The sequence below is a fragment of the Sparus aurata genome, chromosome 20 (assembly GCF_900880675.1).
Source record: "Sparus aurata chromosome 20, fSpaAur1.1, whole genome shotgun sequence".
NCBI lineage: Eukaryota > Metazoa > Chordata > Actinopteri > Spariformes > Sparidae > Sparus > Sparus aurata.
This window is the reverse complement of record NC_044206.1, coordinates 19,492,535-19,509,628: the sequence shown is the minus strand read 5'-3', so window position 1 is coordinate 19,509,628 and position 17,094 is coordinate 19,492,535. Positions and strand designations below refer to the sequence as shown.

The 17,094-nt window shown below is 44.7% G+C and overlaps 1 protein-coding gene across 1 annotated transcript in view; it reads right to left on the bottom strand.

Moving 5' to 3' along the window:
- LOC115571531 (proteasome activator complex subunit 4B-like) overlaps positions 1–17,094 on the bottom strand; it is a 57,471-nt gene that overhangs the window by 18,168 nt on the left and 22,209 nt on the right. The window contains exons 19-45 of the mRNA XM_030400975.1: positions 16,889–17,092; positions 14,957–15,114; positions 14,567–14,662; positions 14,373–14,428; positions 14,202–14,258; positions 14,046–14,101; positions 13,812–13,910; positions 13,624–13,686; positions 12,295–12,390; positions 11,969–12,097; positions 11,372–11,581; positions 11,138–11,274; positions 10,910–10,963; positions 10,588–10,717; positions 9,750–9,831; positions 9,042–9,195; positions 8,518–8,584; positions 8,301–8,426; positions 7,857–8,009; positions 7,641–7,745; positions 6,013–6,104; positions 5,642–5,773; positions 5,239–5,441; positions 2,626–2,711; positions 2,212–2,340; positions 975–1,177; positions 745–769 (exon numbers count right to left, since the gene is read on the bottom strand). Of these exons, the coding sequence (XP_030256835.1) occupies positions 745–769; positions 975–1,177; positions 2,212–2,340; positions 2,626–2,711; positions 5,239–5,441; positions 5,642–5,773; positions 6,013–6,104; positions 7,641–7,745; positions 7,857–8,009; positions 8,301–8,426; positions 8,518–8,584; positions 9,042–9,195; positions 9,750–9,831; positions 10,588–10,717; positions 10,910–10,963; positions 11,138–11,274; positions 11,372–11,581; positions 11,969–12,097; positions 12,295–12,390; positions 13,624–13,686; positions 13,812–13,910; positions 14,046–14,101; positions 14,202–14,258; positions 14,373–14,428; positions 14,567–14,662; positions 14,957–15,114; positions 16,889–17,092 (3,102 nt within the window). The remainder of the gene's footprint in view (positions 1–744; positions 770–974; positions 1,178–2,211; positions 2,341–2,625; positions 2,712–5,238; positions 5,442–5,641; positions 5,774–6,012; positions 6,105–7,640; positions 7,746–7,856; positions 8,010–8,300; positions 8,427–8,517; positions 8,585–9,041; positions 9,196–9,749; positions 9,832–10,587; positions 10,718–10,909; positions 10,964–11,137; positions 11,275–11,371; positions 11,582–11,968; positions 12,098–12,294; positions 12,391–13,623; positions 13,687–13,811; positions 13,911–14,045; positions 14,102–14,201; positions 14,259–14,372; positions 14,429–14,566; positions 14,663–14,956; positions 15,115–16,888; positions 17,093–17,094) is intronic.

Genomic DNA, 17,094 nt, shown 5'->3' with positions numbered 1-17,094 from the left:
GGGGGGGGGGGGTTTAAAAAAAGAGACCCGCGACGATCAGAACCGACAAATAAAGGATGCGGCGGAGAGCACAAGGCAGTTTTAGGGCGAGAAACGCATACACAATTTATTAAAAGAGGCGAGTGCAAGGAGATCGGGGAGAAGGCGAGGCACATAGGACAGAGATGAGCAGAGGAGGGAGGAGAGGAGAGGAGAGGAGAGGAGAGGAGAGGCGGGGGAGGAGGGGGGAGGAGAGGCATAGATGCTGAGTTGAGCTGAGGTAAAAATTCACTTGCAGAACATCACTGCCTTCCTGCATCACTTTGCATAAATTATGAATAAGGGCTGAGTGACGGTTGATGCATTCAAACAGACAATGATTCAACAGCAACACGTTCTCCGGCACTTTTTTTTCGTAAAATAACAAAATATTAAGAGGAGAAACAGTTTTTTCTTAGTGAGGCCCGGGCGTTTATTGATTTTTTTTCACCCGTACATCCAGATCAATGGAGGGAGACGGGCTAAAGAAAGCTTTAAGAGCACGAAGACAAGCGGGAGATATAAGATGACGCAACCCCCCCCGATATCAGAGGAGACTGCACACCGGTAGTAAAGTTGATTTTATTGCAATCGATAAATAGACATGAATAATTAACCAACGTGACATCTAGTCAATATCAACAGTCAAAACAAATATGCTTTGCCAAATTTTCATTTTCGGAATTAGACTGACTGATGGTGTTATTTTTAAATCAGCTAAATCACAGCGGAAGGTGCTCCATCAACGTCCCTGTAACCACAGAAGAAGAAGAAGAGAGAGGCAGCCGGAGTAAATTAAGAGCGGCGCAGTGAGGTAGATGGTTATTTTTTAAGCAATAAGAAAAAAAAAAAGGGATTAAGATTTAGTGTGGGGAGACTGGGGGACAATAAGTGGCCATTTATAATCCGGTGACAATTACACCTTACAGAGCGGGCGATGGCTGTATTAAAGCGGCGTGTTTTGCTGCCCCCTCTTTTTTTTTTCCCCCTGCGCATTCATTACCTCGAGCTGCTCGTCAAGCAGCAGCTGCATCACCAGCGTACGGATGCGGAGCACCTCGGCAGGCACGCTGAGCAGGGTGAACAGGTTGTAGAAAACCATGATCTGGAGGTAGGTCAGGACGGAGAAGCGAGCGTGCCAAGACCTGCTGCCCGCCATCTGAGGGGAGAGAGAGACACACAGAGGTCCTTCAGTCTCTTAAGATATGTTTAATATGTCTTTTGCAAACAAAGCATTGTGTTGTGTACACCGATCCACACGTCTGTGTGCACACGTTATTACTGTGTACAGAACATGATCATCTATTGTTTATCAAGTTTTATCTTCACCTTTCACATGATGAAAATCATACTGGAGGCTCCGTGAAGCCGAACCGAGGTGCAGCTGTGTGTGCGTGTGTTTTTTTTTATCTAAATGCTAACGTCAGCATGCTAACACACTCGCAGCAACATTTCTAATGCTAAACAGGTGTAATGTTTACAGTGTTTAATGAGCATGCTAACACTTGCTAATAAGCGCTAAAGACCAGCACAGCTGAGGCTGATGGGGATGTAATTAGTTCTGAGTGCGTTTGTTTTTAAAATCAAAATACTGGACGAATAAAAAAAAAAGTCACGCCATCGATTCACCCTCAACAACAGGCCGACTGTTTCCCTCTGTTTTACTATTATTATTATAATTATTATTATTATCATCATCATCATCATCATCATCATCATCATCATTATTGTTATTAATGTTGTTGTTGTTTCTTCTTCTTCCTCTTCCATTTACTGACTCTTGCTCGATACTCAGTGCAGACGCACAGTATAAGAGTGGTCTCGGATTAGTATTTCCCAAGACATTACCACCTATTCCTTCAAACAACTTTTTTGCACCCAGCGTGAGATGTTCCTCCCACACGATAAAAAATGTATGTTTGGCTGTCAAGGTGCAACCCTAAAAAAAATGTTGTTCAGACACCACCGCCGTCAAAATATACGAAAACTGCGGACACGGCGGTTGGATATTCTCTCAACGGGGGGAGGGGGGAACTGTGACTCACATACAGAAAGCATCACATAGTAAGCAAATTAAAATAGCACAGGTTGTTTTTAGTCCAACAACACCTTGGGCAGCATTAGCGTCGGAACACTGACAGCAGGCAGGTGGGGCAGTGTGTGTGTGTGTGTGTGTGTGTGTGTGTGTGTTACCTCTTCCAGCGCTGCCAGAACCAGAGGGATGTGCTCGGGATACAGCAGGCCCTGGGACATGAGAGAGAGACACGTGCGCGCATCCTGCTTCATCTCATCATAGTTCTCATCAATCTCCACCGGGGCAATCTGCAGGGAGAGAGAAACGGTGAGAGAGATGGAGAGAGGTAGGAAGACACAGAGCCAGGCACCATTTTGAGTAAATGAAGAGAGAAATTGAGTTTAATGGGCAAGTAAGATTGAGTGGGTAATAATGCTGCGCTGGGACCTGTGAGTTTCTGTGTGTGTGTGTGTGGTGTGGTGTGTGTGAGTTTTCTGTGTGTGTGTGCGTATAATGTGTGTTTGTGTGTGTGTGTCTGTGTATAAATGTGTGTGTGTGTGTGTGTGTGTGTGTGTGTGTGTGTGTGTAGTTACCTTGAAGAGCAGAGGCAGTAGCTGTAGCTGCTGCTGAACAGGAGTGGTGAAAGTTCGCCCGGCACTCGCCATCAACCATTTCAACACTGCAAACAGCACACACAGACACAAAACACACACATATAAAACACACACACACACACACAGAGGAGAATATTGGGTCGCTGCCAAAGAATAAAAACAACAGCCTTGCCGCTGTGACCTTACCGCATTCCTGTGCTAATAAAACACAATTCTATCATGATTTAGTATCTAATGATTTGGATAATTTCTTAACTAGATATTTATCTGAATAATGGAGATCAGGGAGCGGCAATGCACAAAAGTTAAGATGAGGAATGAGGTCTAAATTCAGTCTTTGGCGACCGGAGCAGCCGCTTTATAAACACCAAAATGAGAAATCTCGATCCGAAATGAAATATCTGCCTCCGAAATCATTAAGAACTGTGTTTTCAGGTAATGTTCTCTCCTTTAGAAACACACCTACTTCTTGACCTCCGGCAGCCAAATAAAACTGCTTTTTATTTTTCTTTCATTAAAGTGTAAAAACTTTTTTCAAAGCCTTTTCCCCACAGCGATATAAATCTGATGGGAAACTATTTCATACTTTTAGCAGGCTGAACCACCAACTGTGTGTTTACTCCACTGATAAGCTACAACCTTACAGCTCCTGGAGCAATATTCTACGAGCAGTTTTGATTTCATACGGGTTTAAAGTGTGGTGTTGAAGTGTGCCTGAGTTGTTAGAGGTGTCTATAAAAAACGAGGGGGCAGCATCACCAGAGTAACTGACAGCTGCCGTGGCTAGCTACTGTTAAGCTCATGGCTCAGTTAGACTGTGAAGCCAGTGGCCCTAGAGTATCTTTGCGTTTCAAGATGATCTGAACAACATCTTTCTGCCTGGAATAATTTAGCTGAATGAACTCTCAAGTCAGACGGACAAATCATAAAGTGAGAGAAAATGTTGGTACACGAGTCGACGTCATATGGTGCTGAAACATTGGTGGACAAAGTAAACATTGGGCTGGTGGTAATAAACCTTTAGCAAAGTCATGTATTGTTTGGTCATTGTAATGTTTCCTTTGGCTATCCTTGTCACTCAAATACTGGAAACTGCTGTCAACTTGTTTTAAACTCTCTAAGAAATGAACTGGGACTGAACACGGACTTCAAGAACAACTGAGGTCAGTTTGACACAGTGGATACACTACAGAGGTGATTTTACAGCAGCTCTGACGAGACAAAACTATGAATTCCAGAACGACAGGGTGTATTTCGACCAAATCAGAGGGGATTGTGGAAAGACAACCAAAACTGTGTTTGGGACTTTTATTTAGTTTATGTCAAGTTCGAATGGATCTTGTTTTACGTTGCGTAAATGAGGAAATGAAGCTTGTCTTAGTTCTGTAAAAGAGAGAAACTTGAATACAGAAGGTGCACGGTTGTATTTTTCTGTTTAGTCAGTAAAATAGATGTAAAATATCTCTTTTCTTGATATTTGTGAGTTTATTTTGTTTTTATTATCATGCTTACAACTGGCAGATACGACAGGGGCTATCAGACAAACGCGTTTTGCCGGTACAAAGTGGTATTACGAGGGAGGATGGTCCAGGGCAAGCTGGTTAGCATGCTAACTTCAGGGGTCTCCCAACACAGTACATACATGTTGTTGACATAATGTCAGCACAGTTGTTTCTTCACACCATGCTGATAATGTTCATTCATTTTTTAAAAATGTTTTAAAACAAGATAAATGTGTCTTGCCTACTGAGTAACCCCTGCTCTGTATTCAAATATACACCTGCATCACTGGAACAAACCGATACACGTTTTTTCACACAAAGAAAGAAATATCTCCATGTGTAACATTTGCTGAATTAACAAGTAGGTCGAAAATAGTCAAGAATTTGTTGTAAACAGTATTTCACAAAGTTCATCCAGTTACTTCTCGTGCAACAAGCCTCTATATTTTAAAGGGAGTCTGGGGATGACAGAGAACCAGCCTTACAAGTTGTCAGCTGTACTGTATTTAGTGAAACCTGATGTGTGCTGTCAATAAATTGTTGTCTTCTTCAATAAAACGAGTGTAAATGACGAGTGGTGGTGTCCATTAGTCCACGAATCTGTATAGATAAACACCACTAAAAGGCAAATCAATTAAAGTATTTTTATAATTTTGTGGAACTGACCCTTTAATTGATTATCATATAAAAAGAAAGGAAAACAAAAGTGAACTTCATTTATTTAACTGCCACTGGCGACTAGCCTTTAGCCGAGACGACAACAGAATCAATAATAAAATCTAGTACAAATTACTGCCTCTACGCACCCTCCCGAATATTGAGTTAGACTCCTTTCCATATCTATTTTTTTAAAGGCCTGAACACACACCCTTGAAATTCTCTTCATCTCCACTTTGCTACCTTTTAAAGTGGATTTAAAAGGTGAAATCAATAAGGGATCACAGCCTTTTAGCTTGTTTCATCTGGCTTCAGTGTGTCGGTTTATTTCATCAGGAGAACAAGCTGTCATGGCGTTGATGTATGTATATATTTTCCGTCTACCCCCGGTCCCTTTGCCACACTGTACACATGCTTGCATCCACATTCTAACCCGTCTTGAGCAGCTTGACAGCCTGGGTGCGCTCGTCCGTCTCCTGGGTGTTCTCCTCGTGGACGTGGTTGTGGATCTCGGGCTCCGACGTGAGGGGCTTGAGCCGCTCCAGGACCCGGGTGATGAACTCTGCCACGTGGGGGGACGACGTGGGCCGGGTGTTGGGCAGGGCCACGTCTATCATGAAGATATAGGTCAGGACACTGGAGAGAGAGAGAGAGAGAGAGAGGGTGGGGGACAGAGGAGGGGTGGAGGGGAAACAAAAACAAAAGAAAAAAAGAGTAAGAATAAGAGCGGCCGAGACAGACGCTGAGATAAAGAGGATTAGAATTAAAACAGTGCACTCAAACTAATTAGATTAACCTATTTAAACATGCTTATGTAAGATAAGTTCATTCAGTACCTTCCAATGCGCTCCCTGACATTCTTGTACACCTGGGTGAGTTTGGGCTCCAGGTAGGCCAGCAGCCGGTGCAGCAGTTCAGAAACTCTCCACTGCTGCTGGGCCAGACCTCCCTGAAGAACATACAGCAAACTGACAGAGACAAAGAGAGGAGGGGGGGATTGAGGGATCGAGGGGTCGCTGTATTATTGCGGCACGTCAGCTCGGGTTACCACTGCAGCCTGAAATCAGAAACCTCTGAAGCACTGTATGACATAAACACATACTCTGTGCATATAGTTATTCATGCACACACACACACACACACACACACACACACACACACACACACACACACACACACACACACACACACACACAGATGCACATACCTGGCGTCCCTGAACGAGCCGCCCTCTCCGCTGAGCGGGCTCTGCATCAGCAGCTCCAACAGCCAGTGGAGTTTCCTGGGGTCCCGGCCCTCCTATTGGACAGCAGCCAGTTCAGATTAGGCTTATTTTTGGAAATCGTTATTTCAGGTGGACAGCACATGTACACATCCACCAAGCTACTGTAGGCACATATTTCTAGACTGTTATTTCCAAGGGAGACAGAGAAAGTAGTCTGTGCTTCAGAGAGTCTCTGTGTTTTTCCACATTATAGCTTGATTTAGCGAAAAAGCTACACGTTGATATTCATTCGCAGATGTTAAGTGAGCAGTACAACCCAAAGAGAATTCACAGAATTTTTATAAAGGAGTAAATCAGTCCTCATTATCACAAAAGTTATGTGTCCTGCTGTGATGAGATGCAGACACACATTCACACATAGATGCTGTTTACACTGGAGATGCTGGAGATGTGCGCCCACCGCTTTTGAAAAGATGTCATTTGTAAATAAAATGTGCTAAGAAACAGATCACACTGAGAAATGTCAACTAACAAATGAAATAAAAATCAATTTCGTTGCACCATTATGCATTTTTCCCCTGCTGTAATTATGTACTCTGACCTTATTGAATCCCTGTATTACATTACCTTCGATAATATTTGTTGAAGAATGTTTTAAAAATGCTGTTTTCTTCCGAGCCCTTATGTTCCCACCGCTGTTCATCACAAAGTGACACCCTTGTTTATACAGTACACACACAGCTACATATACCATGTATAAGCTATACAGAATGTAGGTGTGTGTACATGTAGTAAGTGTATAGGTTTGGATATACTGTATGTAAATATGCGTGTATATGCAGGGATTTGTCATTGGATATCAGTACTAATCATCCAGATGTATTTCTACTATCTTGCGCCATAAAAAAATAAATAAATTAGCCATGCTAGCAGCTATGTGAGGCTGTACTTACGTAAAGTTGCGCTAACGCTAGCATGGAAACAAGCTCGTAGCAACAGTACTTACATGCTGAGGTTCAGCAGAAATGTAATGTTCACATATGTGGCCATCTTGGTTTAGCGTGTTGGCATTCTAGCATTAGCTGATTAGCGCTTAACACATCAATGTCATCAATTTTGCAGGTATTTGTTATGAAGCAAAATATTGGACAAATTAAGATTTTGATGTGACGCTGACTTTTGATAACGTTATTACAATTCATCTTGACTTTAATGACTGAACCAAATTTTCATCCACTCTTCAAATGTCAGTCTCACGATGGTGCTCGACGAAAGGTCATCAGGGTTAAGATTCATCATCTCGAGACTACGAATATCTACAATATCTTATAGAAATCAGCTGAATACTTGCTGAGATATTTCAGTCTGGACCCCAGTGTTGACAGTGTGGGACATGAAAATAACAAAACTTGCGTGATTGTGCTGCAAACGTTTTTTTTTTTTTCGAGATGCAATTTTCACCTGAATGTTTTATTGATTTATTTTTTTTTAAAATCTGATCTTCGGCATTTCTTTATATGGTAAAATAAACAGATAAATTCCCAATTTTCTTTATTGATCGCTGAGTTTTTGTTGCGCTGGGTGTGTTTGTATGCATGCGAGCAGCTCACGCAGGCGGTGGCGATGCAGGTGCCCCAGTCTGTGTAGGTCTCCACTGTGATGTTGGTTAACGCCGTCCTGATCAAAGGGCACAAAACCTTCCACAGCCTGTCCACCTGAACGCACACACACAATAATGAAAGTTTTTTATTAATATTGACTTTTCTTATCAGAAAGCCGCACAGTGTGTATATTTGTTTCTGTGTGTGTGTGTGTGTCTCCGGTACCTGGCTGAAACTCCAGAGTTTGCTGCCTCTGATTAGTCCTGCAGTAATCTCACACACACAGCGCTGGGAGCTCTCATGGGGGTCGCTGGCAAGCTGCTCCAGGTGAGGCCACAGTAACGGCAGGAACATGTCACCATAGTTACGAAACAGCCCCTGTCAATCAAACGTGAGCATGAAGGTTTGTTCGCCGTGGGGGAAACTGAGACCCTTTTCTTTCTTTTTTTTCTTTTCTTAAAGCAAAGAAAGACGGATTACAGTCATTCGTTTTGACGCAAGCAAGCTGTCTGCCGACTGACGGAGAACAATGAATCAAAGCGGTTGACGCCACAAATTCCATCTCTATGTGGCTCAATTCGGCCTTGGCTCTCGCCGCGGTATGCTGTGTCACTTCTTTGTAAAAAGGTTTTTGCAAAGATCGATGGAGGCTGGGAGTTTAAATTGCACCTTGAAGAGACAGAAGCGTCGCGGGTTGAAGCTGTCTTTCCCTTTCCGATCCTCCAGAGAGAGGAACTCTATCAGCTGGTCAATAAACTCCGGGTCCGAGAAATATTCAAAGATGATCTTTTCGCCCTGGGTGACACACAAACAAACACCACATGTAATAACACTGAGGCGCCAGAGAGAGACACTTTTTCGAGCGTGGTACAGTGTGAGCACGCACCTCGCTCATCTCTTCGTACGGCAAGTCATCTTTTGGCTTCTCAGAAGCTGCATGGATCATCATTTCTCTGAGAGGAGCGAGGGGGGGAGGGGAGACAGAGAAGAGGCCGCTGTGATTTATAGGTAACAACAAACAGAAAAAAATATGGATGGACGCATACTGTCTTCAAATGAGCAGCAAGGATAAATGAATGATTAAAAAGTCCGTTAGTCAGCAAGACACCAGGACGGCCAGCCAGCGCTCCACCTATACATCAATTCCTCTATCTAGGCCAGGCAGGAAGTCGTTCAGTCAGCCTTATCTAGGCCAGGTCATGACAGGAAGTCAGTTCAACACCCTGCTAGTCCTCCGGCCGCCCAGATCAGTCATCCAGCAGTTAGTCGGACATAAAGTTAGCCACAAAGCCGAGCATAAAATCAACCGGGCAGTTAAGTCAATCAGCTCTTTAGCTCTGTCCAACCGAGCAGTTAATCAGCCTCCCAGTTTCTAAATCCGCCGCCGAAACACTCAGTCACTCTCCTCACCTCGGCCATGTGTAGTAGCCCCAGTGCGTTTTCTCCACGTACTGCTGAGACTCCCACTGCTCCTCACTCAGAGGGAGGCTGCCGCTGTCGTACTGCAGCCAGCGGTTCCCCTCGCGGTCCCCGGCGCACAGTCCCTCGGGTTCCTCGACGCCACCTAAACGACAAATGCGTTAGCAAAGGACGCACGCCGCCGGAAAGGATGCAGGAAAGATTTTCTAATTTCAAACAATTTATATCCTGATGGGAAACAAATGTAGATTTATATTCCAGTCGTATTGCTTACTCGATTGGGGGAATTAGCACGCAATCAGTTCGTACACCATGTTGGACTATTTAATCAAAATCAGATGCTGGAATTGCGACTGAAACTGTTCCAGTAGCTGGATTGGGAGAAGGTCTTACAACTACACATTTACATCAGCTACGCTTGGAAAACATTTTCATTGTTGTTGTGTTTTTAATGCTCCCATCCTTGACATAAATAAAGATGGACGACAGGACAGTTCCTCGGAGGGTTTAGCAAAGTTTTCCCGAAGATGCTTTCTGTTGTTTCTAGGCTTTTCCTATCACGCCAGTGTATGTTGAACTGTTCATTTGGTTTTAATTGATTATGTGATGTACAATGGACGACTCATAATCGGGATATTTCTGCTTCATCTTTGTCCAGTTGTGAGTCCATCTTTAAACACGCAAGTGGCTCACACTCACTTATGTCTGACGGCTTCACAACGACTTTCTTTCGTGGTCGTTTCAGCTGTTTCAGGATACCGGCCACTGCTGAGATCGCCACCTACAGGAGAGAAAGATTATAGAGTTTCACTTGTCACTCTCAGTTTTGCACAAGGCCCAACAGTCCCCCTTTAATTCCATCAAGCCTGATAAACTGCCAAATTAAGATTTTTATTTTGGATCCACATCAGAATGTATCATCCGTAGATACCCGACACCTCCACACACCCGGTTTTGAGCCATACGATTATTCTTTGAGAGATTATTGAAAAAAATTCCTGGATCGGTTCTTTTATCTGGGTTCACACCAAAAGTAAATTGGGTCTGTTCTGGGCCAAGACTCGTCCTCAAACCAAGTTTCGTGGAAGTCAGTTCAGCAATCCTGCCGACAATCCAACCAACCAACCAACCAACCAACAAACGGACACAGACGAAAACATATTCATGAAGCTGGAACCAATGAATGTTTGATACTTTAGCTGAAAAATCGAATTGCACCAAAGAATGCGCAGCTGAAGGACACTATTTTCCCCACTATGCAGTGCACAAAGGAAACAGAGCTGGAAAATAAAGTAAATAAAAAGAAAGACCTTGAGAATGACAAAAACACAAATTCAATCTTCAGGAGGACAAAAGTAAGTTGACTGTTTGTCTGCGAACTGCAATAAGGGCATCGTATAACATGTCATCTGGACATGGCACACAACGTCTATGCGTGAGACACGGAGACATGTGACTTCACGTCTGAATCATCACATCTCCGTCCACACACACACACACACACACTCAGACCGCCCAGGCGCACACAGCTGCCGACCTTGCGTATGCTGATGGAGTCGTGTATGAGGCTCTGTGTGAAGAAGAGGACGGCGTCAGGCGGCAGCGGGTGATCGTCTCTCAGCTGGAGGGCTAACAGGTCCGTGGCCATGTGCTCAAACTTCCAGGGCCTGGAAACGCAAGCGGGCAAGTCGTGTTGGTGATTGAGCAATGAGCAAGCGTGTCTTGCGAGGCAAAATCTTTAACAACAAGGACTGTCAGATGGCTGCATTTGCATTTTAAATACAGAATTTAAAACATAGCTTGCAAAGTGTACTCTGATGTTTAGATGTGCATAAACGCAGGTGCAGAGAAAAACCTACAGGTTGCTGTCTTCAAGGCAATCCAGCAGATCATTGACCAGCTTCTCGTACTTCCTGAGTAAAAGAGAAACAAGTATTCGTCAGTAGTACTCGTGCCTCTACAAAGGGTAATGCCAGTGAATAATACATGCTGCTGCACAAACTCTCCTGTAACCTTGAGAACAACTAAACCAGCATTAAAACTTAATAAATTAGCAAAATAATACCAACTCCACTTTATATTCTCACCTCGCAGCGACCACGTTTCTGATGCGCTGACGCTGGAGACCCTCTTTCAGCTCCTCGACGGAGGGTGGCTCCAAACAAGGCGTGGGGTTTTCAGACTGTGTGATCTGACTGGCCACCTCTACGCACCCTTCAGTTACCTGGCAGTTAAACAAACGGGCACCATTATTGAAAAAAACAAAACAAACAGATCGGACGAGAGGCGACTTATTGGCTGCAACTGAACAAGCTGCTCACGGTGAAATAGATCCCGCTGGTGTCGTGCTGGCGATGGATCCTGTCGATGATGTCGTCGAGCAGGCGGCCGATGGAGGGCTCCACCAGGCTCATGGTGGGCGACAGCCCGCAGCGGACCAGAGCGGGCCACTCCTCCCCGACACAGTCCCAGTCCCTCGAACTGGCCAGGTTGACACTGCTGTGCACAGCCAGCAGGCAGTACAGAGCGCCCTGAACGACAGAAGCACAGATATCGAATAGAAGATTCTTTTTTTTTTTCCCAGAGTTTTGGTGCCCTGCCTCCTCTCTAGGCCTGAGGGATAGTCAACAAACACTTGTGGGCAGACCTCAGGCTAACATCAGGGCAGAAATGTGGGCTGGGTCAAGGCAGTAAAACTTCAAAAATCAATGCTGAAGGCCGCAGGTAACCAGCGCGGGGGAGGTGAATGGAGCCATCAAATACATACTGAAGACACACTTTTGGACTGACTTCAAGCTTCAGCACCATGGACAGAGATCATTAGGAGCAAACCCGTTCGTCACCACATGCTATGCTACGGTACGTGTGTGTGTGCAGGCCTCTGTGTGTGTGTGTGTGTGTGTGTGTGTGCTCGCTACCTTAAACTGCTGCGTTCTGGCGGTGTCTTGCGATGAGAGCAGTTGAAGGATTCGGGGAATCAGGTCCCTGTAGGAGAAGCTATAGGTTCCTAATGCGGCCGTCAGCACAGTCTGGGCTCTGCTGCGTACCTGCGCGAACACATAAAGCCAGATGCACATGCATACACTCTGAATTAATTTTCTGTTTTCGCAAGAGATATTTATGTTAATGGCATCAGGTAAATGGGAACCAACAGATGTTCTGATTGAATTTTCCTTGTTAATTTGTCGTGTGTGTGTGTATGTGTGTGTGTGGCGTCGGGGTTTTTTTTTTTTTTTTTTTATACCTGGCTGTAAGTGCTGGTGGAGAGCAGCAGCAGATCACAGAGCAGCTCCTGATGAACCACTTTATATTCACTGCCCTCGACCACCAGCTTCCTCATCTGCTCGCACAGGAATACAGTTTTCAAAGTATTATTCAAAACACCTGAAAACAGCGTGTCGTTAAAAAGACAGTTCACCACAGAACAGACAATACATATTTATCCTCTCGCCCGCAGTGCTGTTTCGATTATTTCAGGGGGGGCCGGTTACACACATTCTTTACTCAGGTAGAATAGAGATACTTGTGTGAAAAAAAGAAAGAAGAAGAACTGACTCATCTTCTTCCTTCAGGTAAAAGTAAGAAAGTGCGGGCTCTGAAACCTACATGTTAATTAAAACTTCAAGGTAAACTGTTTGTAAATGCACCAGAAAGACAGTTGATGGTTGAGTGTCATTCCTAGGACGTCAAATACCGACATGTTGGGTTGTTTAAGCGCCCGTGCCCGAAAAAATAGATGCCTTTTCTCTTTATTAGAGGATTACTGTTTCCCTCTTGTTATGTCTTCTGTTGCGTGATGAGCACTGAAGATCGGTTGAAATCAGTCTTGTGGTCTTGGGAAAGCAGCGTGCAAGGACACAAAATAAAAGTAATCGCTAATTTCCCCTCAAAGGCATTAAAACTGACATAACAAGCCTTTTTTTTTGTTTGAGTTTTGGGAGCTTTGGTTGAAAAATCTCTGAGCTTTTCTTTGAAAGGGGCTGGGGTCGTCACCTTCGCTGTTTTTTCTCGGCCAACCGATGATTTATCAGATTGTCAGCTGTCAGTCTGGTAACCAAGAAAGTGGAGAAGAAGCTTTTTCTGGCTGTGAGCTTTATCAGACAGAAGCCACCACAACAGGGACAGAATTTGCGGGAGTGGATCATCTGAACGCCGAGCGCTGCTGGTGACTGTTGTGCTTTATGCTTTTTCATCGTCCCAAAACGTTGTAAGCTTGCTGTTAACTGTGCAGCCGGCTCTCCGCTATCATTGCGTCAGCCGGTGTCAATCAAAACCATGTGCGGAGCTTCGACCCGGCACGCCGCCAGTCTCTTTACTGCCAGAGAGAAACATTAGCTCACAACAAGGTCTGTGGATTATCTCGAGTAAGTGGCCATGATGTCTGGAAAGAGACAAATTTCTGTTGAGTCGTTCCAATGTAGCTTTTATCCAGTTCAATTACATTCGAGGGAAGGCAGACATCTCCGCGGGGCGATATCTCCAAAAAGTCACACGGAGGCAGTCCAGATGGATAAAGAGCACGACAGGTAAAAGGGGAAACATGTGTACTTTTTGATTTTGGGGTTAAACTAACCTCATGCTGGAGCAGAACCCGGTCAATGAGCAGCGCTCTGATGTGCTGCTTTTTCCCATGAAGCTGCAGGAGGAGAGATGACACGCTTGAAAAATTACCCTGCTACTGACTCACCAAAACCGACAACAATCACCGGCCTTGTTGCGCTTTTTTGCTTTTTTTTTTCATTTCTTAATTTTTGAACCCACCCTGTTTTCCATGGACTTCTTGACGAGAGTGAAGCTCTTCCAACGCGATTCGAACTCCTTCTTGTGAGTTCCTCGGAAAAACATGAGGTCACTGATGATCTGTAGTCACACAGACAGACACAAAAAAGGGGCGCCGTGAGACCTTTTTTTTTTTTTTTTCTGCAGGGGCCCTACCGAATAATAACACCCTGGACATGAATAAAAGAAAGAATGACGAAGGCGGGGGCGGTGCACCTTAATGATGGCGAAGAGGGACTTTGTGTCATCCTCCGAGTGCTCCAAGATGTGACCTGGGTGGGAACAACAGAAGCGCGTGTGGATTAATTGTGCAACACAATCACACTCCAAACAAAAGTGGGGAGCGCGGCGGAAGTTAGAGCCTTCACTCACGTAGCAGCAGTCTCATGGTTTGGCAGATGGACTCTCTGTAGTTCTCTCGCGAATCATCTGGAGGGGGAGGAGACACACAGACGTCCGATGTGGACACAGAATGCAGGATGAGCGGCCTTATCGCCCGACGAAAAAAGCGAGTGGCTGCTTTGCTTGCGTGTCTTTCCTTACCGTAGTTGACACCTATATGCAGCCTGATCTCCCCGAGGTCTACCATGGAGGGCACGCTGAGATGGAAAACAAAATGTGAGGAGCGAAAAAAAACGTGACGAGCCTGCATGAAATTTTGTGTTTTTTACTATATATCTTTCTTTTTTTTTTTTACAGTATATGTGTGTGTGCGTGTGTGGAGCTGCAGGACTCACAGGTCAGAGACGTGTGGTCCATCCAGAGGGGGCAGCATGCTCCCAGCTCCCAGAAGGCAGTGCTGCACGATGGCAAGACTCTGCAACAGCTCCTCCCTGTGAATCAGAGCCCACGTTACAGCCCTTTCACGTCAGGGTGTGTGTGTGCGTGTGTGTGTCTTGGAGGGTCTACAACCGTGTTTCAAATTCAACGTTCCCCCCCCGTCTGCATTCTTGATTAGGCGTTAGGACACATATTAAAACCAGATGTCAAACTACAGGGCTCATTTATCCCCGCGGACTGATCCAATTCGTCTGTAAATCTTTTGTTTTGTTTGCGCGCCTGCCCGATTACGTCGAGAGAAAAATCGCGAAAAAAAACAAGAAAAAAAAACCCCAACAACCGCACACCTGCTCATTGGCTGCTCTCCAGAGACGTGGCCCTTGATTCGCTGCAGCTCGGGGTGCAGGAGGCGGGACAGCAGCTGGAAAACAAAGTTCTCCTCCTCCTGACTTGGCACGTGCCAACACACGCCCAAGGCTACCACATCTCCCGCTCTGCCCCAGTCCTGGAAAGATGAGAGCGAGTGAGAGACAGAAAGAGAGAAAGAGGATTTTCTCAGAAAGTTTTTTCCACTGGAACAACGAGCAAGCCACCAGTCCATCTGAACCCCCCCCCCCCAGTCCTGTGTTATCTACTGGTGTTTAAGCACTCAAAACTTGAGATCCACTATCAGATCGCAGACTAACAGATGAAGTCAACCAGAAAAAATACCTTAAAAAATAAAAGAAATTTTATGAAAATCAAATCGGAAGAAAAGACAGAATCTGCGATCTTGATCCGCAGATGAAAAGAGGGTCAGCACTTGACGCTGTGGAGGAACGTAGGTGTGATCGCTTTGTGCAAAAACAAAACAAAATATTGTCAAGGTTTTTGAAGAAATTGATTTCAGAGAAGCTTTTTTCTCTCTCTCTCTCTTGGCGAACGACAGAACGAACCGACAGGGCAAGCGGCTCGGATCGTCTCCTGCTGCCACAAAAGCAAAAACAGACACAAGAGGCATCATCTTTGAACTCGCTTTTTTTAGTGGTGTCTAAGTGAGATTAACAAGAACTCATCACGTTCAGTGAATCAATGATGAAACGTTAATGTCCCCTTTCTCAGCTGAATGAACTCAAACAGCCTCACTCGGCGTGGTGTGGACATTAGCTCGCGGTGGCTAATGTTAGCGGCTGAGATTAGCTTAGCGGACTTTCCTCTACTTGTGCTTCTTACACACTATGTTGCAGCGTTCATCTTTCTCCTGTCGACCAATCAGAGCTCGTGTGGCATTAGGACTAAGCTCAGCTGTTGAATAATGGCCAGAACATCTTTTGCAGAATATTATGACGTCACAGCGCTTCATCATTTTATCCTATCAGACCGTTGTGTTTTTTCTTTGTCATACTTTATTATAAGAATTGTTGAGTCATGGCTGAAAATTAGTTTTGTGAGGTCACAGAGACCACCATAATTCAATCAGTTCGTCCTTGTGAGAAAATATTTTTCAGTCGCTCAGAATGAAGTCTGTCTTGATTGGATGAAAAAATGCTTCTAAAATATAAAACCTGCCCGTCCTCTGAAGGTGCAATATGTAAGAATTGTACTTTTTACACATTTTATTCCTACATGCAAGTTTTCTATTTTGCACCTTGTGATCCCCTCACATTTTTCTTGTGACCCCTTTGGGAAAACCAAGACCCAGTTTGGGAAACACTGTGAGCATCTTCAAAGTTTACGATCACAGTCTATGCAGAGTAAGCACATTTTTGTAATTATCTCCATTTTCTTTCTTTTCCCCTTCTCTGTACGGTAAGCTATCTGTCAAGCAAATAAAAAAACACAAAAAAACCTCAAAAATGAGGAGACAGAGAGAGTGGTGTTAGCAGCAGACGGTCCAGAGGTGTAGCCATTTAATTTCAGTTTGATAAATGCCTTCACATTCTCTTAATGGGAACGGAAATTGCATCGCAATTACTGAACCTGTAACACCCCTATTTAATTAAACTGCGAGAAAACTGCGTTTTTTTTAAAAAGGCTGCACTCTTGGCATTCTGTGTTCCCGAGAACACCTCATTGTTTCCCGACCAGATACTGTAATAGCTGTGGTAAGAGCCAATTCACACTCGAGGGGTTTAGCGAATAAGCTTTAGATGAAACTACATCGTTTGAGTCCAGGGACAGGATTTAAACTTTAGTATTAGTTTATAAGATTAGATATCAAACACTGTTTCGTCTCGTGAAAGATTGCAGAAGTGTGTATGTGTGTGTGTGTGTGTGTGTGTGTGTGTGTGGGTGTTTACCCGTATAGGGAGGTCAGTTTCGAAGCCCCCCGAGGTGCTGCGGTACTCGGTGGGATAGATGAGGGACAGTGAGCGGAGTGTGTGCTCCAGCAGGCTGCAGGCGAGCGTGTACGCCTGTTTACAGCGCAGACGCACACACACACACATCATCCGCTCCAGGTCCCCTCGGTATTTTAACAGCTGTTCGCCATCCACACGGGTTACCT